Source organism: Vulpes lagopus, chromosome 9 (assembly GCF_018345385.1).
Source record: "Vulpes lagopus strain Blue_001 chromosome 9, ASM1834538v1, whole genome shotgun sequence".
Classification (NCBI taxonomy): Eukaryota; Metazoa; Chordata; class Mammalia; order Carnivora; family Canidae; genus Vulpes; species Vulpes lagopus.
The window spans coordinates 30,802,349-30,830,223 of record NC_054832.1 but is presented as its reverse complement, the minus strand read 5'-3'; the positions used below and the strand labels follow the sequence as shown (position 1 = coordinate 30,830,223).

The window sequence follows — 27,875 nt, the reverse complement described above, 5'->3', positions numbered from 1 at the left end:
CCATCTGGCCCTGGACTCTTGTGCCTTGGGAGGTTTTTGATGACTGCTTCAATTTCCTCCCTGGTTATTGGCCTGTTCAGATTTTCTATTTCCTCCTGTTCCAGTTTTGGTAGTTTGTGGCTTTCCAGGAATGCGTCCATTTCTTCTAGATTGCCTAATTTATTGGCGTATAGCTGTTCATAATATGTTTTTAAAATCGTTTGTATTTCCTTGGTGTTGGTAGTGATCTCTCCTTTCTCATTCATGATTTTATTAATTTGAGTCTTCTCTCTCTTCTTTTTAATAAGGTTGGCTAATGGTTTATCTATCTTATTAATTCTTTCAAAGAACCAACTCCTGCTTCTGTTGATCTGTTCCACAGTTCTTCTGGTCTCGATTTCATTGAGTTCTGCTCGAATTTTAATTAACTCTCATCTTCTGTTGGGTGTAGGATCTGTTTGCTGTTTTTTCTCTAGCTCCTTTATGTGTAAGGTTAGCTTTAATATTTGAGTTCTTTCCAGTTTTTGAATGGCTGCTTGTATTGCGATGTATTTCCCCCTTAGGACTGCTTTTGCTGCATCCCAAAGATTTTGAACGGTTGTATCTTCATTCTCATTAGTTTCCATGAATCTTTTTAATTCTCCCTTAATTTCCTGGTTGACCCTTGCATCTTTTAGCAGTATGGTCCTTAACCTCCACGTGTTTAAGGTCCTTCCAAACTTCTTGTTGTGATTTAGTTCTAATTTCAAGGCATTAGGGTCTGAGAATATGCAGGGGACGATCCCAATCTTTTGGTATCGGTTCAGACCCGATGTGACCCAGTATGTGGTCTATTCTGGAGAAATTTCCATGTGCACTTGAGAAGAATGTGTATTCAGTTGAGTTTGGATGTAAAGTTCTGTAGATATCTGTGAAATCCATCTGGTCCAGTGTATCATTTAAAGCTCTTGTTTCGGGATCCCTGGGTGGCGCAGTGGTTTGGCGCCTGCCTTTGGCCCAGGGCGCGATCCTGGAGACCCGGGATCAAATCCCACGTCGGGCTCCCGGTGCATGGAGCCTGCTTCTCCCTCCGCCTATGTCTTTGCCTCTCTCTCTCTCTCTCTGTGACTATCATAAATAAATAAAAATTAAAAAAAAAAATAAATAAAGCTCTTGTTTCTTTGGAGATGTTGTGCTTAGAAGACCTATTGAGTATAGAAAGAGCTAGATTGAAATCACCAAGTATAAGTGTATTATTATCTAAGTATTTCTTCATTTTGGTTATTAATTGATTTATATATTTGGCAGCTCCCACATTCGGGGCATATATATCGAGGATTGTTAAGTCCTCTTGTTGGAGAGGTCCTTTAAGTATGATATAGTGTCCCTCTTCATCTCTCACTACAGTCTTCGGGGTAAATTTTAGTTTATCTGATATAAGGATGTCTACCCCTGCTTTCTTTTGAGGACCATTCGAATGGTAAATGGTTCTCCAACCTTTTATTTTCAGGCTGTTGGTGTCCTTCTGTCTAAAATGAGTCTCTTGTAGACACCAAATAGATGAGTCCTGCTTTTTTATCCAGTCTGAAACCCTGTGCCTTTTGATGGGGTCATTAAGCCCGTTCACGTTCAGAGTTATACTATTGAGAGATACGAGTTTAGTGTCACCATGATATCTATTCAGTCCTTGTTTTTGTGGATTGTTCCACTGAACTTCTTCTTAAAGGGGAATTTTAAGAGTCCCCCTTAAAATTTCTTGCAGAGCTGGTTTGGAGGTCACATATTCTTTCAGTTCCTGCCTGTCTTGGAAGCTCTTTATCTCTCCTTCCATTTTGAATGAGAGCCTTGCTGGATAAAGTATTCTTGGTTGCATGTTCTTCTCATTTAGGACCCTGAATATATCCTGCCAGCCCTTTCTGGCCTGCCAGGTCTCTGTGGAGAGGTCTGCTGTTACCCTAATACTCCTTCCCATAAAAGTCAGGGATTTCTTGTCTCTTGCTGCTTTAAGGATCTTCTCTTTGTCTTTGGAATTTGCAAGCTTAACTATTAAATGTCGAGGTGTTGAACGGTTTTTATTGATTTTAGGGGGGGATCTCTCTATTTCCTGGATCTGAATGCCTGTTTCCCTTCCCAGATTAGGAAAGTTTTCAGCTAGGATTTGTTCAAATACATATTCTGGCCCTCTGTCCCTTTCGGCGCCCTCAGGAACCCCAATTAAATGTAGGTTTTTCTTCCTCAGGCTTTCGTTTATTTCCCTTAATCTATCTTCATGGTCTTTTAATTGTTTGTCTCTTTTTTCCTCAGTTCCCTCTTTGCCATCAACTTGTCTTCTATGTCACTCACTCATTCTTCCACCTCGTTAAGCCTCGTCGTTAGGACTTCTAGTTTGGATTGCATCTCATTCAATTGATTTTTAATTTCTGCCTGATTAGCTCTAAATTCTGCAGTCATGTAGTCTCTTGAGTCCTTTATGCTCTTTTCTAGATCCACCAGTAGCTGTATAATAGTGCTTCTGAGTTGGCTTTCTGACATTGAATTGTAATCCAGATTTTGTAACTCTGTGGGAGAGAGGACTGTTTCTGATTCTTTCTTTGAGGTGAGGTTTTCCTTCTAGTCATTTTGTTCAGTGCAGAGTGGCCAAAAGCAAGTTGTATTGGGAAAAGGAGAAAAAGAGAGGAGAGAAAGAAGGAAAGAAAAGAGAAAAAGAAAAAAGAAAAGAGGAAGAAAAAAAGAAAAAGAAAGAAAGAAAAAAAAGGGTGGGGGAAGGAAACAAATCAAAAGCAAAAAAACTAAAAAAAACAAACACACACACACACAAAAAAAAACCACTTCTGATTCTGTATACTTTAAGTCCCTTGACTTCCCCTGGAACTAGTCCGTCTAGTTGGTCTTCTGGGGGAGGGGCTTGTTGTGCTGATTTTCAGGTGTTAGCACTTGGGGGAGCTGCTCAGCCGCGTGCCTGGTGCAGGGCTCAGTGGGGGTTGTTCACCCCGTGAGGCCCCGATGGAACAACCTCAGTGGCGGGGCCAGCTCTGGAGCCCTGTAGTCATCCCCGGCAGGAACTACGGAGCTCTGCATCTGCAGGGCCTGGAGGCTCCAGGGCGAGGCCACTGATGTGCTCAGCTCGGGGCAGGAGCGTCCTTGCTGTCCTGGGCCCTCCGGGCCTCTGCCTGTCCCGGGGGGAGGCCGGATCCTGGGCTGTGTCCCGGCCCCCTGTGCTGCGGGATTCGTGCTCCCGGCCGGGAAGCCCCCTCTCTGCGGAGCCGCCGCCCGAGTCCCTCCGAGCTGCTCCCGGGCTATGCAGCCCCTCCGCACGGAGCCTCTTCCTCTGCCCGAGGCCCTCCGAGCTGCTCCGGTCCCGCCGTGCGCCCTGCAGCCCTTAGGGAGCTCGGCGCATCTCCCGGGGCGCAGGTGCCTGTTAGTGTCCCAGGGAGCCCGAGGGCATCCCCCCCCTCCTGGATCCTGCTCCAACTCCCTGCGGGCCCCTTTCCGCGGGGAAGGTTGGTGCAGCTCCTGCTCCTCCGGGACGGGGCTCTCCTGTCCTGGGGACACTCGCCCCGGCCTCAGCCCGGCTCCTCGCGGGGCCCCTCCCCCTTGGGGGCCTTTTGTGTCTTTATTTCTTTTTCCCCGTCTTCCTACCTTGATAGAAGCGGGAACTCTTCTCACTGTAGCGTTCCAGCTGGTCTCTCTTTAAATCTCAGGCCGAATTCGTAGATTTTCAGGATAATTTGAAGCTTTTCTAGGTAATTTGGTGGGGACAGGTGATTTGGGGACCCTGCTCTTCCGCCATCTTGCCCCTCCTCTCTGTCCATTCAGCAGTTGATGGACATTTGGACTCCTTCCATAGTTTGGCTCTTGTAGGCAGTGCTGCTATAAATAAACTTTGGGGTGCATGTACCCCTTTGAATCTGTATTTTTGTATACTTCAGGTAAATAGTAGTACAATTGCTGTATCATAGCATAGTTCTGTTTTTAACTTTTTGAGGAACCTCCATACTGTTGTCCAGAGTGGTTGCACCAGTTTGCATTCTCGCCAATAGTGCAAGAGGGTTCCCCTTTATACCCATCCTTGCCAACACCTGTAGTTTCTTGTGTTGTTAATTTTAGCCATTCTGACAGAGTAAGGTGCTATCTCATTTTAGTTTTGATTTGTATTTTCCTGATGTTGAATGATGTCTTGAGCAACTTCATGTGTCTATTTTCCATCTGGATGTCTTTTCTGGAAAAATATCTATTCATGTCCTCTGCTCATTTTTTAACTGGACTATTTTTTGGGTGTTTAATGAATTCTTTATAAACTGTGAATACTAGCCCTTTATCATCAGATACAACATTTGCAAATAAATATCTTCTTCCATTCCGTAGGTTGCCTATTAGTTTTGTTGATTGTTTCCTTTGCTGTGCAATTTTTTATCTTGATAAATTCCCAGTAGTTCATTTTTCCTTTTTTTCCCTGGTCTCTAGTGACATGTGTAGTTAAGAAGTTGCTATAGACAGGATCAAAGAGTTTGCTGCCTATGTTCTTCTGTAGAATTTTTGATGGTTTCACATTTAAGTCTTTCATCCATTTTGAATTTATTTTTGTATATGGTATTAAGAAAGTGGTCCAGTTTCATTCTTTTGCATGTTGCAGTCCAGTTTTCCTAACACCACTGTTGAAGAGACTGCCTTTTTTCCACTGGGTACTCGTTCCTGCTTTATCGAAGATTAGTTAACTGTATAGTTATGGGTCGATTTCTGGGATTTCTGTTTTGTTTCATTGATCTATGTGTCTGTTTTTGTCCAGTACCATACTGTCTTGATGACTACAACCTAGTAATCAGGTTGTGATGACTATAGCTTCAAGTCCAGAATTGTGATGCCTCCAGCTTTGCTTTTTCATTTTTAAGATTGCTTTGGCCATTCCAGGTCTTTTGTGATTCCATATAGATTTTAGGATCATTTGTTCTAGCTCTGTGAAAAATATTGGTGGTATTTTGATAGGGATTATGTTAAATGCATATATTGCTTTGGTAGTATAAACATTTTAACAATATTTTCTTCCAATCAATGAGCATGGAATGTTTTTCCATTTCTTTGTGTCCTCTTCAATTTCTTGCATAAGCGTTCTATAGTCCTCAGAGTACAGATCTCTAAGAGAGTCACATTACCATTGATTTTGAACAATTGGATCATGATGTGCCCTGGAGTATTTTTCTGTTTGTTTTACTTCGAATTCGCTCAGCTTCGTGAATCTGTTGGTTTATAGTTTTCATCAAATTTGGAAAATTCAGAGCCATATTTCTTCACTTTTTTTTTTTCTCTATCCTCTCCTCTTTGGGAACTGCAGTTATGCAAATAGTAAGTAGGCTGCTTGGTTTTGTGCATAACTCATTGATGCTCTGTTCTTTTTTTTTTTTTTTTTCCCTATCTCTCTGTTTTGGGAAATTTCAATTGCTATACCTTTAAGTTCACTTAATGTTTTTTCTGCCATGTCTAATTTGCTATTAATTCTCTTGAGCATGTTTTTCATCTCTGTAAATTCAGACTGGCTCTCTTTTATCTTCCTTGTCCATAACTACTATGTACAATCTATCTTCTATATTCTTGAATATATAAAATATGGTTATCATAATTGTTATAACATCTTTCTACTAATTAATTTATCTCTCTCACTTCTGTATTTGTCCCTGTTAATTGACTTTTGTTACTGTGATGAACCCCCTTTTTTTCATTTTCCTTTACATGCCTAGTAATTTTTAACTGGACAAATTTTATCTTCTTGAGTGCTGGATATTTGTGTATTTTCCTACATATTCTTATACTATTTTCTCTAACACAGTTGTTTTTTTAAAAGCAATTTGATCATAGCATGGCTTTGTTTTAAGTTTTGTTAGGCAGGACCAAAGCAAATAGCTACTTTTTCTCTTTACTGAGAGACGATGCCCTTCTGAGTTTTCTGGGACCCTATAAATTACAAGGTTTTTTTGCAGTGGTTAGTGAGAACACAAACTATTCCTTTCTCTGTTGACTCCATGAATTGTTTCCTCTGCTTTTGAATGCTGCTGCTTTTCTTGTCCTGGGATAGTTGCCATTCATATAAGTAGCATTCAGTGCTCAGCTGGAAATTTGAAAGAAGGCCTTCAGTAGATATCCAAAGCATTCTCAGTAGGGAGTGCTCATCTCTTCTCTCCTTTCTCTGCCTCTGGCCTGGAAACTCTCTACTCAGTAAGCTGGGGCTTTTGTAGAGTTCATCTTCTTTGTTTTCCCTTATAAAGGTATCACTGCCCAGCATTCCAGTAGCTGAAAACACTCATTTGATGTAGTGTTTGTGTGTGGTTTTAGTAGTTTTAGGCAAAATTAGTTCTTGGCTAGAAGCAGAATTTCAGTTGTAGCTATTTGAATAAAATTTGTATTTAAGTATCAAAGAAAATAAAGTCAATGGCAGGGTTAGGAACAGCTTGTAACCTGATGTTCATTTGCTAGAGGCTGGATCTTCCTATAGATTTATTGTAGTAACTTTTTTTTATATAAAAATTGTGGAAATTTATCAATAAAATTGTCATAGTTAAGTTACAGTGGATTTAAGACTGAAAAAAAAAGGGCAGCCTGGGAGGCTCAGCAGTTTAGCGCTGCCTTCAGCCCAGGGCATGATCCTGGAGACCCAGGATCGAGTCCCATGTCAGGCTCCCTGCAAGGAGCCTGCTTCTCCCTCTGCCTGTGTCTCTTCCCCCCCTCCCCTCTCTCTCTGTTTCTCTCATGAATAAATAAACTCTTTTAAAAAAAAGACTGACTAAAAGATCAGTAGAAGCTTTTCTCTCTACTGGATTGGATTCCCAGGTCATAGTTTTTTATCTTCTAGTATTTACAGAAATACTTCAGTGTGAGTGGTAACTTTTCTTTTATAAATAGACTTTATTTTCTAACAATTTCTCCATGGAAGATTAGTCAGGTAATTGCACATAAGGAATTGACAGTTACTAATACTAAAGAGAAATCTTTGCTTAAAGTTTCTGAAAGTCTTGAGATTAAGAAGATATTTTAATTGGAAACCACTTACTATAATATGTTCTTGCTCCTGATAGGTTCAGATTTATGAAACAGTATTAAAAAAGAATGAAAGAGGAATGCTTTAGTATGAGTTTATGATTTCACACTTGGTTAGATGAATTTGAGCAGTTTGTCAAAAGATTTTTATGGATTTTATATTGAAGTAGTGTTTCTCATGGTCAGCTCTTGATTTGGGGAGAACAATATCAGAAAGGATATCTCAAAGTCCCACCTAGAGTCAGGGAAAGAAGCTTGAAGAATACATTAGCACATCTTCAGTAGCAGCAATTTTAAGGATGATTTCCTGGAAAGTAACATTACAGATTGATCAGTCTAGCGGTAAGAGGTAGGGCTTTAAGCCCCTTCTAATCTAAGAAGCAGAAACACAATTTTGAGAGGCTTTTCAAATTACTTCTGTTGTTACACTACTAACAGTAGCAGTATTATAGTATTAGTATTATAGTATTAAGTATTATAGTATTAACAGGTATAGTGAATTAAAACATTACATTAATATTGGGCCTTTTCTATTGTATATGCCTACTACAAATTGTCTTTGCAAAAATATTCTAAAGTGAAAGATGAGATGTAATGCCAGTGAATCTCATCCTTAAACCATTATTTAAAGCTAATGCTTATTTGAAATTATGAAATCAAGAATTAACAGGTTTTTCAGAGACCTGGTGTTTGCTTTCCTTAATTCTTACTGATTACTTGATTTTATTTTCAAATAACTTAAAATTATAGAAGGTAAGATAGAGTAAGGAAGATAGAGAATAAGAAACCTTCCATGAGAGATTCCTAACTCTGGGAAACAAAGAGTTGCAAAAGGGGAGGTGGGGGGGGGGATAGGGTCACTGGGTGATGAGCAGTAAGGAGGGCACATGATGAGATGAGCACTGGGTATTACACTATATGTTGGCAAATTAAATTAAAAAAATATTTAAAATTTTTTACATTGTATATACTCTACTCTTCTTGATGGTCTATTTTTTGGATTTTCCTTAGGGATGTAAATGTCCCTACAACATACCTTACAATCTCTCTTTGACTTGTGTTGGCATATGATCCAGGAATACAAACATATCTAATACATATGAATCTATTTAAAATATCAATCAAATATTATATAAAGTTAGTCCTTATTTAGGTGGCCCCTGGTCTGAACAACAATAAAAATGCTATTTAAACTTACAAGAATGATTCCCCCTTTTCCACCAAAACACATACACACATACATATGCTTCTCTCCAATATTGCATGCAGTTTCTACAAATGATAAGCATGTTTTATTATCTTGAACATCTGTAATAACTTTTTTCCAGATGGGTGACAATTTTAAGTATTTTCTGTTTTTACTCTTCCATTTGATCATTTTCAATAGTTGTATCTCTCATTACTTAAGTTTTTATGTTCTTAAAATTAAGCCAGGTAAATTTAGAGAGTTGAATATGGATTTTGAAGAAGGATGTGATACCAAATCAAGCAGGATTTAAGTTTTCCTTAATAGCTTCCAAAAAAAAGGACAGGACAGCTTTGAAGTAACTACTTAGTTTATTTTTAGAATTCTGTCTGGCTCTTTATTTTTAACACTTACAGAATATAGTAGAATGGGAATTAAAAATTGAATTAAAGGAATATTTAGCACTTGAGTTGAAATGACTGTAGTTTAGACTCAAATCTGGAGGGATTTTATTTAAAAACACAAACTACCTTGATTCTACCACTTATGTTTGCAGTGTTATTTATTACTTAGAATAAGTTGACTAGACTCTCACTACCTTAATTTTCCCATTTGTATAATCATCTCATAGCTATGCTTGTGAAGAGCAAATAAATAATAATGTATATAGAGCATGATACATATAAAGCTTTCCATAGTATTAGCTAATGTTAGTGAGATTGGCTTCTCATGGACTTAAGATTGCTCATTTGTAAAACAAGAGGTTGGACTCTTCATATTTATATTGCTGTTTATTATAAATGTATTTAAAATTTTATAACTTTTCATGATTAAGTTAAAATGATTACTGTGTACTCTAGAAGTCATCTAATATACCTACTCTTACAGATGAAGACAGTGAGGCCCAGGAGCTTTGCATGCCTAAAGTCAAATAGCTATGTAGTTACAGACTCAAGCTGAAACAGATTTTTAAAAAAATATTTTAAAGAGAATATGCTATTTTTCTTTTATACTAGATTGAATTATTGGCACAATATTTATTAAACCTATTTGTGAACATAAAAGTATATTTGGTACCTCTAGTGAGGGGAACACAGGAAGCAGAATGCAGATCAATATAAAACATCATGAAAAATGTTTTCATGAGAATATCTTAGTGCTTAAATATACTACTTTTATATATAACAGATGGCCTAACATTGGAAGAAAATTATTAAAAACAGATAGAATACTTTTTGAAAATTTAAAATTTGAAGATTAAATGTTATTTTCTTTCTTCATCTTAGGGTACAGTCAGTGGTGTGCTGCTAGTTACACCAAATAATATAATGTTTGATCCACATAAAACTGACCCTTTGGTTCAAGAGAATGGCTGTGAGGAATATGGCATCATGTGTCCAATGGAAGAGGTGATGTCAGCTGCAATGTACAAAGAAATTTTGGATAGCAAAATAAAGGAATCCTTACCCATGTAAGATTGGTATTTATATTCCTTTGGAATTTTATTGCATCTAGGTAGATGACTCTGGTTTAATACTCTTAGTTTTTTTTTGTTTTGTTTTGTTTTTTTTTTTTTTTGCTTTCAAGTATTTTTTATTAGTTTTATTATAACCGCTTTTCATTTTATCAACAATGAAAAAGTACAGTCTGAAAAGATTATATTTAACACATTTTGAATAATTAGGAATTGTTCTAGATTTATATTTGTATAATTGGTCAGAACTGGATATTTAAAAGTAACCTATAAACTTTATTTAATTTAGTGTTTACCAGCTCTTTTAATTCAGACACAGCATTCAGAATTTTAAATTATTCCTGTGACTAATTCAAGGTAATATAAGTAGACTAGGATAGCATTCAAATTTTTCTTAGAACAGCCTGAAGATTCTGGTGTGGGATCTGAGGGAGATCCCATGAGCATCCTTCTCCCTCAGTTGACCTTGAAAAAGTTAACCTTGGAATATACTGATCAAGGGATTCTTATGATTCAAATAACATAGTTATGAGACTGCAGCTCAGCATGGCCTTTGAAAGTAATATGCTTAACCAAAGGAATGACCAGAGAGAAAAGAAAAGAATAAAGAATAAAAGTAGAAGGTAATATACAAAGAAAGGAGTGAGAACAGAAAAGAACACTTTCCATTCCTCTACACATACTTTGTCAAAGGTTTAAAAATTGGCTTCACTTTAACTGATATTGAGATATATATATCCTTTTATTAGCCCACAGGGATGTGGATCATTGTATGAAAATTAACCCTTGTGGTACAGAACTGCTTACATAGGAGAAAAACAAATTATTTTTGTTTCTGAGACAGAGTACATGAGTTGTTAGGATACATGTGATAGAATAAAATCCCGTATTCAAACAGTCTCCATTCTACCTTCTTTCCAATAGAAATTATTTTGGCTTTGTAAACTCACCTGTAAAGGTGCAGATAATTCCTAGAATATCTTCATCCAAAGTCACTTTCAGGAAATAAATAATATTCAGGTGGGGTGGGGGGATGAGACAAGGGTGAAAGAGTAAAGGATTAGATTTAAAAACGAGAAGATTATTTAAGTATGTATATATTGTCAGTCACTGTGAGGTTCACTTTCTGTTGCCCTGCTTTTTTATTTTTATTATGATACTTTGGGATTCTTTTATGCTGAGTAATCTGTAAGTATTCTACTAAGATTCTGTAGTGCTCTTCTTGCAAATTACTGTTTTATTATTTAGAATGTCCCTGGTAAGACATGCATTTCCCCAAACATTTAAAGAAATTCCTCCCTAAAGAAGTCTTTCAGTCTTGCCTTGTGAATTAATCAAAAACAATATTTGGCAGTGAATCAGATAAATCAAGTAGTTTTGCAGAGTAATGTCATGTGTAGCAATACTGAGGTATAAGATTTGATTGATGTCCTTCTGTCTTCCACTTGGAAAGTTGATTTCAAAAGTAGTGTTCTAGAACTGTATTAAGCAGTAGCAACATCATTGGCATAGTCTTTCAGCATTTTAACTCTGAAGGTTTTACAGTCCATATACAAATGTGTGTCTTCTTACATTTGTTAACTTTATCTCCTACCTAATGATCTTATTAAATGTGCACATACAGTTTCTCAAAAGTTTTGCCTTTTCCAAGTGCCAAGACCATATCTATGCAATTTGAGTGAATCACCAGTAGATGACACTATTACATCTTTAATAGCACAAATTAGATGCTTATGTTTCTTTCCGTGAATCAAATGCAAGAGAGACAAGACAGGAGTTGTAATTCAACTGAAAAGCTTTTTAAAAAATAAATATTTACCTATTCTAGTTAAAAAATTTTATGCATACTCATTATATTAAATTTGGAAAATATCACAAGGAAAGAATTAAATAGAAGTTACCCAGCTTCACATCCAGAAACAGGCAATTATTTGTTTGAACTTATCTCCTATACTTATAAAAATGTTAGTAGTTTTTCCACTTATGTTAATTTCCATTTGTCACAAACTACTTTTTAACCATCGTTTTAAATTTATTTTATTTCATGCTTTATGTAGATGTTTGTACTGCCTCCTTCCAGAACTTAAGCTATCTAACGTTGAACATTAGTACTCCTATATACAAATGCCATTAAACATGGAAATCTTGATAGAATTATTAACTATTCACATATCTAGTATCTGAACCTTTAGCTGAACGAGTTTTTTTCTGAATTATTAAGAGTTGTTGCTGGTAGCCTAAAGAATTCCCGTAAGTATTTTTGTCTCCGTTTTATTCTAGTTGGTCTTCAGCTTTGCATTTGAGGTGCATATTTTAGTGTAATCTCTATGTACATGTAAATAAGCACTGGATGTTTGTGTGTGTCCATGTGTGTAATATCTGTGTATTTTTTCTTTACTAAGACATTTAAAATTTTAATCCAAATTTTATCTAAGCTTGTTTTCCATATTCCCGTAATCAGTAAATTTTAGTGTAGAATTAGAGCTTCACCCAAAACTTAGATTTTCAGCTTCTTTAAGGTGGATTAATTCAGGAAATCTTATGTTGATATTTCTCAGATACCTAGATATTGCAAAAGCTTGACTTAACTGCTTACTTGGTCTGTCTGTATAAATCAAATTTTTGATGTGCTGTTGAGATATATGCTACACCCTTTTCTAGAAACCTTTTTAGTGATAACTAATTTAGTATTAAGTTTGTAGGAAATAAAATAGAATTTAAAAAGTAACAACTTTTAATTCTGTTTACTGGCAGAGAAATAGATCAGGTATCAGGAAGGGACTTCTGCCATTTAAAGAAAATGACAAGAAGTCATACTGATGAAATAGACTCCAGAACCCGCGATGCAGGTAATGATAGTGCCAGCACAGCCCCGAAGAGCACTGAGGAGTCTCTTTCTGAGGACGTGTTCACGGAATCAGAACTCTCTCCTATACGAGAGGAGCTTGTCTCTTCAGATGAGCTTCGACAAGATAAATCATCTGGTGCGTCATCAGAATCTGTGCAAACTGTCCATCAGAGTGGCGTAGAATGCTCAACAGCCATTTCAGAGTCTACTAATACACCTGATCACTTAAAATCTGATTCTGGACATTCTACAAATGAAATTGGGACAACTTCTCTTAAAATAAATTTAAATAATCTGGAAAGAGCCATGAAGGAAGATCAAGCTACGGATAATTTTCAGGAAATATCTGGCCCAAAAGAACAAAGCACAAGTTTAAAAGATAATGCAGACCAGGATTTTCTTCTTAATGAGAATTTACTACATCAAGAAGAGGGTGAAAAAGAAAGTATGCCTTGTGAGGAAGCAGGAGATTTTAAACAAAAGCAAACTGTCAACAAAGGAAAACAAGGAAAGGAGCAAAATCAGGACTCTGAGACAGAGGTAGAAGAGCTACGGAAACTCTGGAAAACCCATACTATGCAACAGACTAGACAGCAAAGGGAAAATATTCAACAGGTGTCACAAAAAGAAATTAAACATAAAATCGCAACTGCTGATTTAGAAGGTAAGTGTTAAGCAATATATAAAGTTAATTCATCTTATCACATGTTGTCTTCCTCTTTCCTCATAGACCGAAAAGCTGCAGTATCTTAAGCTACTCTGAAGGATGATCTAGTGGCCCTTGACTAATTTTTCTCTGGGGATAAATATGTGGTCTCTAGTTCCTAGTCTTGTCTTTTCTTATCCGGTGGTGGATTGTACACGTAATGAGCATCTTTTCCACTGCATTTAGATACTCTTGTATTACATCTTTAAAAAATTTCTTGAAAATGCACGCAAGCTCTATGATAGTTATGACTTTTCCATTTTTCTCTTAATTCTTGGTATGTTACCTCATTAAAATGTCTTTTTTTCACTGCACATAAAATATTGCAATTTGTAGTTGCCAAAGTTTGTAATTCTGCCTTTAAAAAAATGCAATTAAACATAAAAATTTATTTCTTACAGTATTCCAGGTGTCCAGAGTTTGTCATTGTTTGATTAGTTTTCCTTTATAAAGCACTGAGGATAAATTAAAACACTATTTCTCTATCAGTTTTGGTTTTTAGTACTGTTTACTTATGAAAATTATAGACTATGTTTTATTTCTAATATACAGTGCTTCCCCTTAATACATAATAAATGGAGTATAGTTCAGTTATCTTAGTTAGCATTTATTATACTCTATTAAAATAGGATTCTAAATCACTCCAATCTGCAAATGAACTTTTTAAATTAAACTCCAGAGTAAATTATTGCTAAAATACATATAAAATAAAATTTACAATAGTAACCATTTTTAGGTGTAAAATTTAGTGACATTAAAGTACCTTTACGTTGTTGTGTAGTCATCACCACTATCCATTTCCAGAACTTTTCCATCTTTCCGAACAGAAACTATACCCATTACATAGTAATTCCTCATTCTTTCCTTACTTTGCTCCTGCCAACCACCATTTTACTTTTTGTCTCTTTGAACTTTTGTTTCTACATGAGGCACCTCATTTAAGTGGAATCATATAGTATTTGTTATTCTGTGTGTGACTTATTTCCGGTAGGGTAATACCTTTAAGTTTCATCCAAGTTGTAGCATGTTTCAAAATTTCCTTCCTTTTATATTTTATATTCCATTATAGAGTTGACTATTGAACAACATTGAATGAACTTTGCAGGTCCACTTCTACATACTTTTCAAAATACAGTACAGTACTATAAATTTTAAGTGTATTTTTTAATATTTGTTCTTATGATTATCTTAGCATTTTCTTTTCTTTAGCTTACTGTATTCTAAGAATATAGTATATAAATCATTATATTATTGGTAAAGCTTCCAGTCAGCATTAGGCTACTAGTAGTTAGGATTTTTAGGGTCAAAAGTTATACTCCAGTTTTGACTATGTAGGGAGTCAGTGTCCCTAACCCCTGCATCATTCAGCAGTTGACTTTATATACCACCTTTTTTTTTATGTGTTCATTTGTTAATGTACACTTGGGTTGTTTCTACCTTTTGGCTATTGTGAATAATCTTGCTATGTACTTTGGTGTACAGATATTTATTTGAAACCCTCCTTTCAAGTTTTTTGGATATATATCCAAAGAGGATTTGCTAGATCCAGTGGTAATTCGGTGTTTAACTTTTTGAGGAACCCCCAAACTGTTTTTCACAGTGGCTGCACATTTTATATTCCTACCAGCAATACACACAAGTTTGGTTCAGTTTTTAAAATACATGTACTCTGTTTTCATTTTCTTTGTGCCATCTTTTTTTTAGATATCCTAATGATATTCAGTAGATATTAAAGAATTAATTTACTCAAAGCTCTATAAAAGATTGAATAATTATTTTGTAATGCCTTTTTCTTTATTCAGAATTAATATTCATTAAATTACCCATTTGACAAAATGGGAGATTTTTAGAAAATTTATAAAAATTACCCAAAATTCATCCATGAAATAATCATTGTTAACATTTGGTGTATATATCTTTGATTTTTGGTGTGTATATGTATATACATACACATATAAATACATATGTATACAATTTTGGTATTTTTATCTATACATGTTTTTTATGTAAAGTCAGGATTATAGTGTTGTACCTTTTTTTCACTTAATATTTTATGTCATGAATAATTTCCCATGTCTTATGGTTTTTTGAAAATATGGCTTTTAATGGCCCTGTATTTTAACCATTTCCATGCTGGACATTAAGTTGTTATTAACAATTTGTATTGTTAAGATATTTCCTGTCTTTGGTATTGTAAAGAATACTGGTGTGAATTTGATTTCTTTGTGTCTGATGGTTGCCTTATATTTTGAAATTTTTGAAAAAAATAAAATGAGGGATATGTTTATAATGTGGTAGAATGCTTTAATTTTAGTGGGTTTGTTGAGGTATGAAATTTGATGGGGAGGGAGCTCCTGTAACAAAATACTAAAGGAGAAAAATTGATAGATAAGTTTAGATATAGGTATACCTGTATTAACTTTGGGTTCTTATTGAGGGGAAAAGGAATGAAAATCTGTTTTAGTAACTAATTTTAAGTAACTAGAGGTTCTATAGTAGGGAAATATTCCATGTTTCTGATCTTTACTGACTTTATAACAACATGGTTTAATAAATATACGACTGTGGAAAATAATTGTGGGGCAAATGGTAGAAGTTCACTCTTAACCAGATGCAAATATTGAGGCTAAGATAGATTTGTGCACCTTGCACGATACAGAAGAAAGCCATGACTAGTACCCAGTGCTCCTGACCACAAATAAGTGCTTTTACTTCCATAGTATGCCACCATTGTAGCTAGTAATGTCCAGAATCCTGAATTCAGTCATAGCATCAGACTTCTGTATACCTATGTCAGCATCTCTGTTTGAAAGAGTTAGAGATCATTCATAATAAATTGTCCAAACAGGTGGCTGCATCCAGCATATTGTTGATTGTTTTAGCCTACCTCACATATATGTAAAAGCTTCATTAATTTTTATTAAATTTTTGTCTGTAATAACTGGATTTAAACCTTTAAAAATTCTACAAATGGTTTAGATGTTATTCTAGAAGGCTGATAGAGAATACTCAGAAAAATAGATATGTGCATGTAATTAATAAAGTTGTTCCAAGCAAAAATTTAATGAAAGAATTCTTAAACCTTTCCCCTTTTTCCTGATATGCTTAGACATAATATCATTTCTTAACTTGGGTGCTACTTCATGAATCTTTTTATTACTTGGCACTTTACCTTTAGAAGAAAATAAGTTACTTATGAGAATTCATCTAAATGACTGTCACTAAATTAAATTTTATTCTGTATTACTTGTCAGAAGTTTGAAGGTAAACATTAATTAAAATAAATTATATAAGCATGGTGTTTGAGAATTGCAAGAATTCTGTATTTCATTTCTAGGTTCTGTACTTTTAAAAGAAAAGAGAAGGCATCGATTACATAAGTTCCTATGTCTCAGAGTTGGAAAACCAATGAGGAAAACATTTGTATCTCAAGCAAGTGCGACAATGCAACAGTATGCGCAGAGAGATAAGAAACATGAATATTGGTTTGCTGTACCACAAGAAAGGTAAAAAACAAAGACTCAAAAACATTGAGATTCCTTGAATTAAAACTATCTTAGATGTCACTTAACACGAGTGGAAAAGTACTTTTAAAAAATGGTTTATGATTAAAACTTAACATTAAATCTTTTTAAAATTACCTTTTTAATGATTTATTTATTTGAGAGGGAGAGAGAGTGTGTGTGTACATGGGCTTGCACACGATTTGGGGAAGGGGCAGAGGGAGACAATCTTCAAGGAGATTCTGCTGAGCATGGAGTCCAACTTGGGCTGGATCTCACAACCCATGAAATGATGGCCTCAGTCAAAACAGAGCCAATTGCTTAACTGACTGAACCACAGGATCCCTTAAAATTATTTAGCTCTTATTTTGTACTTTTTAATTTACCCCATTTTAAATTTTGTTTGTGATTTAATGCAAAAAAAAAAAATGAATATCTTCCTAGTTTTAGTGGTAAAGAAACCTAGTTAAAATGTCTCAGAGAGGGAGGCAAACCATAAGAGACTCTTAACTGTAGAGAACAAACTAAACAGTTGCTGGAGGCAGGAAGGTCAGTAGGGGATGAGCTAAATGAGGGATGAGTATTAGGGAGGGCACTTATTGTGAAGAGCACTGAGCACTGTATCTGAGTGATGAATCACTGAAATTCTACACCTGAAACTAATATTACACGATGTGTTAACAAGAATTTAAATAAAAACTTAAAAAAAAGTCTTAGAGCAAGAAGGTTCATCAAAATATTAAACAGTATGACCCCTGCCTCAAGGCAGGTAATAATATAATCCCTTTTTATAATTTAATTATCCCTGCTAATTAATAGCCAAGGAAACATAGATAGTTTCACTCTAGTAAACAAAATTGAAAATGGGATCCAGAGACTTGAAACATTAGACCATTTATCCCGGAACCAGTAATACATTGTGTATTCCTGGTATCATTAAAAGTTAAACACATGAAATTTCTGTAAACTTGGAAAAGTTCTGTATAATGTCCAGGTTTTAAAATAGGCAGTTAGGGATCCCTGGGTGGCGCAGCGGTTTGGCGCCTGCCTTTGGCCCAGGGCACGATCCTGGAGACCCAGGATCGAATCCCACATCAGGCTCCCGGTGCATGGAGCCTGCTTCTCCCTCTGCCTATGTCTCTGCCTCTCTCTCTCTCTCTCTCTCTCTCTCTCTGTGACTATCATAAATAATAAAATTAAAAAAAAAATTAAAATAGGCAGTTAGTAAATTGTTTACGTGTATTTTAGATAATTAGGTCATCGTTTGAATGAGGTCACAATTGCTGGTTCAGTTTCCTTTCCTATCACTAGTTTCTTTAAGGATAAAAAAAAAAATTTACCTTGTATAGCATCTGAGTGTACTCAAAAGCATGCCAAGAAAAATCTAAATAGTTTCTCAGAACAACTTGACAGAACACAGCCAACTAGATTTAAGTTAATTTCTTCCTGCCATTCGGCTTCATTATCTTTTTAAATAAAGCATAGTATATGTTGTATGTATTTTAAGTCTTCTAGTTTTTTGAAGATACGTTACAAATATCATTTTATAGTTATAGCTAGGAGCACAGAATAGTAGGTCTGTTATTAACAGTCACTTGTTCTAACAGGACAGACCACTTGTATGCCTTCTTCATTCAGTGGAGTCCAGAAATATATGCAGATGACACTGGTGAATATACCAGAGAACCTGGATTCATAGTAGTGAAGAAGATTGAAGAATCTGAAACAAATGAGGATTCTACTAATGAAGCAGCAGCCAGAGAGTGGGAGGTAAGGAGAAATATGTGAAGATTTCATTGATCTTTTTGCTTTTTGTGAATTTATAGCTTTATGGTAGTACAGGCAAAGTACAAGTGATCTTTGTACCAAAGAGTGATTTTTTTAAGGGTTTACCATCCATGTATATATGTTTACTGAATGAATCTGATTAGTAACCTGGATTTTTTTGCTTTAAAATATTAAAGAAGCAACTGATTGGCAGTAAAATGACTTTTATTGAGTGCCTTTTAGAATATTAATTGCTGTTTTACTAATTTATATAAAACATTTCTTATCTGATTCATTTTAGTATCACTTCCTGCATGGAGGAAGTGCACCAGTCATTTAATACGTTCATGTCAATTAGCACTCCTTTCTAAGTCCATACTCAAGCATTATTTTGAAATGAATTTACAATAATGCTAGGGAAGCTGATGCTAATTTTACAAAATGTAAAATTTAACATGCTCAAATATATTGAACTTCTTTAAATGGACAGAATAACAGTAATTAACTTTCTGTAACCTCTTAAAGATATGTCTTTTAATATTACATAATCATGTTTTTTATATGCTTTGTCTTATTGCATTGATAGAGTAACAAAATCTAGTTTTTCTGTTGTGGTTGCCTGGATTAATATCTTCTTGATGCATTAGAAAATATAGAGCAGATGCTAAAATGTGATATTAAACAGAATTCAGTTTTGTTAATCACTTGGTGTTAATGTTTGTGGTTGTATATGTGATATGTATTTATTGTACATGTATTCAACATGTATAATGATTGGAGGTATACATGGCATGTCTTTCAACCTGATTTTGAATTGTTTAAGTTCATTCTGTGTAGTATATACAGCATCAGTTTCTACTGTAACTCTAATACAATGGAGGGAAAGAGGTAACATATATTGAACATTTATTTTGGGTTCTCTTAATACTTAAACCAACGTTATTAACTTCATACCAGCTTTATTCGCAATAGATCCCAAACTGGAAACAACCTGAATTCCTATCAGGAGAAGAATGAATAAATAAATTTGAGAATATTTCATAGAATTCCATATAACTTAGTGATAAAAAAGGTCTACTTGGACAGGCAACATATGGATGAATCTCACAGATAATGTGTTTAATTAAACCAAGCCAGGTGTAAAAGAGTATATGCTGTGTAATTCCATTTACATGAAGTTCAGTGGGTCAAAACTAATCAAAATTCTATCAGACCACCTGTTTCTGGGGGGATCGCTAGGGACAGGAGAGAACTTTATAGAATACTGGAGATATTCTGTATTTTTACGGGTGACAGTTAGTTACATGGGTGTTGACATATATAAAATCTCTGTGTATTTAAAATTAGCTTTAGGAGGCTTTTAAAATAGCTCAGATGATCGAAGATGGATACTTGTACTGCGGTACTATAGAAGGTGATGAAGTTTTTTAAACAGTTATTAGCTAGCTATTAAGACAGGATTTAATGACAGCTAGATAACTGAAATTTCTAATTTGGGTGACAAGGTGGGTTGCAATAATTTCAGTCAAGTAAGGGACCTTTCTCCATTGGGGCTGCTCTTAACCTTGGAAATAATAGACTATCACTACTGATTGATTACTAATTCGATTCAAAGGAACTGCCTCAGTTCTTATGGCAGATTCTATAGGGTATAATTTCTGAAGAAAAAATAAATCTCTCCTCACCTGTTTTCAACCAGAATTCGAATAAAAAGGAAATGGAAGAGAAAATAATTTTAGAAACTTTTTGCTGCATTTTCTAGGAAAACAGTGGTGTACTGTCTAATACGGTAGCCACATCTTTATTATGTAGCTACTGAGTCCCTGAAATGTGGCTAGTGCAACTAAGGAATTGAATTTTTAAGTTTACTGACTTCTAGTTGAATTTTAAAATGGATACTTGAATCAGTTATTGGATAAGTTTTTTATGTGCTTAGAACAATTAGGATATATGAATTTACTTTTTCAACTGTAAGTTTTAATCTAAATCTAAACAGCATCAGGTATTTCCTATGAAAATTTAATGTCTGAATTGAGAGATGCTGTAGTGTAAATATATTAATTCTTATACAATAGCTACTACTTGTAAGTAGCAATTTAGCACTTTTGAAATGTGGGTAGTCTGAATTGAGATGTTCTATAAATACAAAATATACACTGGATTTTAAAGATTTAGAATTAAAAGTATAAAATATTGGGCAGCCCTGGTGGCTCAGCGGTTTAGAGCCGCCTTCGGCCCAGGGTGTGATCCTAGGACTCAAGGTTGAGTTCCCATGTCGGACTCCCTGCATGAAGCTTGCTTCTCCCTCTGCCTGTGTCTATGCCTCTATCTCTCTCTCTGTGTCTTGTGAATAAATAAAATCTTTAAAAAAAATAAAACTATAAAATATCAACTTTTATAATGTTTAATGACAGTATTTTAGATATATTGAATTAAATAAAAATCAAAATTAATTTAACTAGGTTTTTTTTTCTTTTTTAATGTAGTTGCTAGAAAATTTATAATTGTAATATGTCCTGCATGGCATTTCTCTTGTACCATGCTGGTCTAGTGCCTGATGGTTGCTAGGTGCCTAAATAAAAAGCGTATCCTTTTTTCATCCAAAGTCCATTGTTTACATTAGGGTTTACTCTTGGTGAACAAATATATAATGACATAGAAAGTATTTTAAATGTTACATGTTTTAAAAATGGAAAGTTTTTTGAGTACTTAGGTAAAATTACTTCAAAATGTGAAATGCTGTTTTGGGGCCTTTTTTCTACATAGAGGTGGAAAGTAGGTGAGTTAGAATACAGGATGAACTTATTATGGCTGCCAACTTGGACATCAGTCTGTTTGATTAAAACTAGGTGCTCTACTCACTCTTATTCTGCCTCAGTGATACTTATAAGATTAGTATTCCTAACTGCTACCAAGCAGAAATATATTGCTAAGCAGAAATTTATACATTGGGAAAACTTTCACATATGATTAATTTATTCTGCTCTAGCTTCTCCTGTCCCTCTCCCAGTGTAAGTGGCAGAGGGCAGGATTTTGTCAGTTTCATATAGGACTATATCCTCAGCTAAGAACAATGGAAGGATATAATTCATTCTCAACAAATATTATATTACTATTATTAAATGGTTAATAAATTTGGGCAAATATTAAAATAGGATATACAAGTTTTACTCATCTTCCAAGATGGCCTATATCCTAAAATAAATTTTAATGTCAGTTGTAGTAAATATTTCGTCATAAATTTATAAACTCTGGAAGTTGGAATTAACTGGCAGTTCAGCCTCTCATTTTACATTTTACACTATTCTTGGGTCTGCTTTAACATAATTCAGTGATAGAGTTTATTACCTCAAAGGACAGTACTTTTCATTTTAGGACAACTCTGTTAGAAACTTTTTTTCGTACAGTTTAAAGAAACATAGGTTTGTAAGTTTAATCTGTCTTTGTTCTACCTTTTGATGTACATCAACAACAAAAGTTTTCTATATACTGTGATAATGATAATTTGAAAGTATTTATTCCTTTTTAATCTTCTTCTAAGGAAACCTACTCGATGTATATCTACAAGGTGCTAAAGCAGGTGCACCCGGATAATTTAAGAAATTATCTAGTACTTCCCCCATTTATTAACTCTCTGTAGATTCAACACTGTCTTCATCATTACTCTCAAGGGTGTTAAAACTTAATTCAAACTATAGCACCCCAAATTACTAAAATATGCACTTGAAATAGCAAGAAAGATTCTATAATATTTGAAACAATTTCAATTATAGCCTATGCAAATTGAAAGTCTTACTGAAGATGATTAGAAAATACTGGAATTTAAAAATTAGAAATGATGAGAAAAGGAAGGAGTAAAGAAGTACACTTGGAGATTTGTATAGTGAATTCCAGAGAGAGTTGAGAGCAGCAGAAACCTATATTCATTGAGAGCAGTTAGCCTGATTTTAAGGTTGTCAGGAATAAGAGCCTCTATTCTAAGATTCCTGATTATTGAAAGAATCTAAGAAGTCTGAGAAACCATGCATATAGCTCAAGGTGTGTAGGAGATTGATATCTTTTACCATATATTCTTTTTTGTTCTAGTTCAATCAATATTGTTAGCATAAAAACATTGGCTTATATCAAGTTTATTTTTTCCAGCCATAGTATCTTAAGTTCCTTAATTATGAGTCCTTCTGCTATTGGGAGTTTAATAACGTTATGTTGCAACTGGAAAGGAACTACTGTAGATTCTTTTCCTCTAGTTTCTACTACTGTCACCAGTAGTAGAAACTTCTACTACTACTACTGACAGTAGTAGAAGTGGAGCATGTATACTGAGGATAGTATCTTTTGTGGGGCTTTGCAGTTTGGTGAAAAATGTTACTTTTGGGTTTTGTTGGAGAGTGTTTTTATAGATTTTCACTGACAAGGGAAGTATTTTAGTGGCCTTTCAAGAATGTGTAGGAAGATCTTGAGATAAAAGTGGGGAAAGATGCCTATTGACATCATTTCCTGATGATAATGCTATGATTTGATAAACATACAAAAATAGAGATACGTGGTATGAATTTGCATATATCATCACTCAGCTTTATCAGCTTATTCCATCTATAAACCTTCCTTCTCCTCAGTTCACATTTCTTCAAATGTCATAATTATGTTTAAAATATATGTAAGCTGGGGGCACCTGGGTGGCTTAGTGGTTGAGCATCTGCCTTTGACTCCGGGTTGTGATCCCGGAGCCTGTGTGTGTGTGTATACATTATATATAATAAGAATAAATTTTTAAACTTGTTATTTGAATCCAGATCCAGCTAAGCTCCAAATGTTTCAGTTAGCTAAAATGTCTCTTAAGTCTGTAAATGTAGGTTCTCTGTCCATTTTTTTTGCTGTGCTTTGCCTTTTTCCTTGTAATTTTCATTTTTAAGAAATTATATTTTTTTCTAGAATGTCATACAGTCTGAATTTTGCTGATCATATCCCCAGAGTCATTAACATGTTCTTCTGCCTTAGATCTAGAGTAACCCATTTAATTATAGACTGTTATCTTTATTCTATAGATAATTTCTCTAAGCTTGTTTCTTATTTGGCTAAAATCCTCATAGTAACACGTCATAATAGTTAATCTGTAATTCAATCAGTTGTCCTTTTCTCCACACCAGGTTCTCAATCTTGGCAGAACCTTTGAGTCATTTGGGAGAGCTTTCAAAAAGCATTGCCTCAGGGTCACCTCAGACCAAATAAAAATCAGTATTCTGTAAAGCTCTTCACATGATGATATTGTACATGATGAAAACTGTGCTACTCCATGTCATCACTTCAGGTGTTATGTTAAATATTGCTAAATCCTAAGCTGGGAGATTTTTTCAGACTGTATTAATCATACCATAGTTTAATTTTCAAGGCCCTGTCATGCAAGTTACGTTGCATAAAATATTTTTCAAGATATTCCTATTCTGTGTGTTGCATCTGCACACCAAAAACTTAAATTTGGTTCAGTGTGGAGAAAGGTTTCCTTAATCATTTTATGCCTTGATTTTTAAAAGCACAGTTTTTTGTTTGTGTGTGTGTTTCTTATCAATAACAGCCAGGCTGAATTACTTCAGGCATAGCTCCCTAACACACCAAAGGATTTTTATCACATTGTGTGCTCAGAGGCACTACAAGGAGAGGGAAACCAAGAAACGTACCACTCTGTAAGTCATTGATCTGCACCTCTTGAATTTGTCCATCAAATGCTCTTTAAATGATGTACTTGACAAGTACACAAGAGTCTAGTAGCATAGTCTAACACAGCAGCCACAATATCTTAAAGTATCTTTGAAGCCTGTTTTATCTGAGATTCATATGAATTTTGCATTCATCTTTTATCTGCTGTAATATAAAAAGAATTTTAAAAATTTCTTATGAAGCAGAAGTGAAACTATAGTAATACAAAAGTCAAATTTCTCCTGTCAGCAGGTGCCACGTGGCTTAATGGCTGACCCCTTAGGCTCTATCACCCACAGCTTCACATGCCAATCCAAGAGTCTCTAAAAGTCTCTAATAGTCTATTAATCTAATAGTCTCCTGTAGTCTTAGAGACTCTATTTGAATCCTCTGAAAGTATGTTTGGGTTTCAAAGTGTCACATGTTTTGGACATGCCAGTCTTGCTGCTAAATGATTCAGGCCTCAAAAATGGAGCTCTTTAAGCTACAATTGCTTGTGCCACTTCCTTTCAGTTGACTTGCACTCCTTTTGGGATAAGAACTGGCAGAAAAAGTTTTCCATTTTTTCATCTTTAAAGTTAATTTTATCCCACCTACAGTTCAATATCTTTCAGACTCCAAACCTACTAATTAAGACATGCAGTGCCCCTGGGATAAGAAAACAATTAAGCAATTGGCTTCATTAAATTAGCTTTCATTGATTTATTTAGAAGTTTACCTCCCAGGTTTATACTTTTTGATTAAACTTTAAAATAGGAGTTTAGTACTAAGTGCCAGTAGATTATATGGCATAATAGTATTTTTTTATTCTTAAAAGTAATGATTAGTATTAGAAGCATTTCATACCAGTCTAGTCCTCACTTCTCTTGCCAAAATATTGATAAAAATGTATTTTGTTCAATTTTTGGTTTCTGAGATGATTTCAGTTCTTTGGTGAATATTTTATTTCTTATACTATCTGATAATGAGTATTCTAATATTCGTTCTATTAAACAGAAAGGTTATTTTTAATTAAGGCACAAGTAATGCCAAAATTAAAATTGAGGTGATACATAAAACAAAATTCCTTATTACTTCTCAGCGTAGCTGGCAAAATCCATACAGAATTGTTTTTGTTCAAAATGAAATTATTCTATCTCTAAGTCACTAAATAGAGCAGCTGTATATATTAAAGGCAATTAAAGAAAAATATACTTTTTTACATTGATAAGATCATATAATATTACAAACCAAAACTCCAAAAATAATTTAATGAATCATTACATTAAAATTATCAAATATTTTAATAATAATTAAAATTTAATTTTAATTTAATAATTTAATAATGTAATTATTAAAATATTTGATAATTTTAATTATTGACAAAAGGGTAGAAATCAAAAACATTGCATTCATCAATGCATTAAAAACAATTAGAATTTGGAGGACTGTCAATGTATCTGTTGCAGACACTTGCAGATTTCTTAAGTTTTTAAGCATTACTTTCTAAATATTAAAGCAATTAGAATTTATGAGTTAATACAAGTTGTCTTAATATTTCCATATTAAATATTTATTATTTTAAAGATTTATTATTTTAAAGATTTTTTATTTATTTATTTATGAGAGACATAGAGAGAGAGAGCCAAAGACACAGGCAGAGGGAGAGGCAGGCTTCACGTAGGGAGCCCGATGCAGGACTTGATCCCGGAACTCCAGGATCAGGCCTGAGCCAAAGGCAGATGCCCAACCGCTGAGCCACCCAGGCATCCCTCTATATTAAGTATTTTTAAAATCACTTTATTGAGGTAGGATTAACATACAAAATCTCTGCATATTTATATGTACAGCTTGATAAGCCTGGAGTCAAGTATACATCCATGAAATCATCATCACAGTTATAAATACATCCATCATCTCCAAGAATTTCTTCCTACTCTCATTATTACTATTATTATTTTGTAATAAGAATACAACATAAAATATATCCTCTTAGCAAACTCTCAAATATAACAATACTGTATTATTATAGGTACTGTGCTATACAGTAGATCCCTCCCCAGTTCTAGACTGTTCATAAGTTTTCTCATATTAGCATTGGGCGCTCATTAATCATGCCCAATGTCTATTTTGACTAATAAAAATGTTAGCTTAGGATGTTATCTACCTCAGGAAAATTTTGAACTAATGTTTTGCTTTTTGTTAATACTCTCCCTTGGTAATTGGCCAAAAGTTACAGGCTATCATATTTCTATTAAAAAATCCAAAATGTTATTTAGTATTGATTGTGAGAAGAGACAGGATGGATAAATGACAGATTAATTTATTTTTTAACAACACAAAAATCAATTGTATTTCTATAAACCAGCAGTGAACAACTAATTTATGATTTTAAACATTAAAATTACTTCTAAAATATTACCTTAAATATTGAATAGGGTGAATTTTATATATTTGCCCCTGATAGACCACTCCCAACACAGAAGAAATCTCATAATTTCAACACCAATAAAGTAAGTAGAGGAAACGAGATTGTTGAGTATCTGAATCATCAGAACGCTTGAATATGAATTATGATCCACCAACTGGTTATGTTTTTAAAAGTGCTTCATTTTATAGTCTTGTTATTTTACACTAATGGTAAATTGATATCTCTTTCAAGCTCTGGGATAACTAGAAATATTTAAATGATCTAATATATTTTCTAAACACAATGAAAAAAAAGGCAAGAAAGATTTACTGAACTCATTTTTTATGTCTGCTAGGTATTGTGTTTATTAATTAGGAAGCATTTGGCTTCAAGAAACAGAAAACCAGGCTTAAATAGCTTAAATCAGTTGTTTTCTTAATTGAGATATAATTGATATATAGCATATCAGTTTCAGATATTCAACATGAAGATCTGATAATTTGTATATATTACAAATGATCACCACAGCAGGTTTCAAGTATTTGTCACCTGAATATTGGTAATTTTTTTTCTTGTGATTAGGACTTCAAGGTATAGTTTCTTAGCAACTTTCAAATATCCAATACAGTATTAACTATAATCACCATGTATGTTACATCCTCATGACATATTTTAGAATTGAAAATGTATACTTTTTGTCACACACACCCCCCCGCTTCACCCATTTTGCCTACCTCCAGCTCCTTGCCTCTGGCAACCACCAGTCTATTTATCTGTGAGCTTGGGTTTTGTTGTTTTAAATTCCACATGTGAGATCATAAAGTACCTGTCTTTGTCTTAATTCACTGAGCATAATGCTCTCAAGGTCCATCCATATTGTTGTAAATGGCAAGATTGCATTCTTTTTATGGCTGGATAGTATTCCAGTGTGTGTGTGTGTGTGTGTGTGTGTACACATGTGTACCATTTCATCTTTATTTATTCATCAGTTAATGGGCACTTAGGTTGTTTCAGTTGGTTGTTGTAAATAATGCTGCAGTAAACACAGGTACATATATATTTTTGAATTTTTTTTGTTTTCTTTGTATAAATATGTGTAATGTGTAGTAAGATGAATGTGGGGATAATTACAGTGTGCATATGGGGGACTGTGGGAGAGATCTTAGGGTAAGAGTGATGGGGCTGGTTGGGGAGATGGGAGACTAGCTGAGTGGGAGGTAGGATATTTAGTGTGGAGTCTGCTGCATGCTTTGTGTGTACATTTTGGAATGTGGAGGAAGCTGTGGAGCTGTGGGCGTGGTTCAGTGTGTGTGTGTGTGTGTGT

The 27,875-nt window shown here is 34.5% G+C and overlaps 1 protein-coding gene across 10 annotated transcripts in view; it reads left to right on the top strand.

Moving 5' to 3' along the window:
* Positions 1-27,875, top strand: part of OXR1 (oxidation resistance 1) — a 461,178-nt gene that overhangs the window by 411,230 nt on the left and 22,073 nt on the right. For all 10 annotated transcript variants that reach the window (XM_041769239.1, XM_041769235.1, XM_041769238.1 and 7 more), the window contains 4 exons: positions 9,457-9,641; positions 12,399-13,156; positions 16,536-16,704; positions 18,309-18,471. In XM_041769239.1, the coding sequence (XP_041625173.1) occupies positions 9,457-9,641; positions 12,399-13,156; positions 16,536-16,704; positions 18,309-18,471 (1,275 nt within the window). The remainder of the gene's footprint in view (positions 1-9,456; positions 9,642-12,398; positions 13,157-16,535; positions 16,705-18,308; positions 18,472-27,875) is intronic.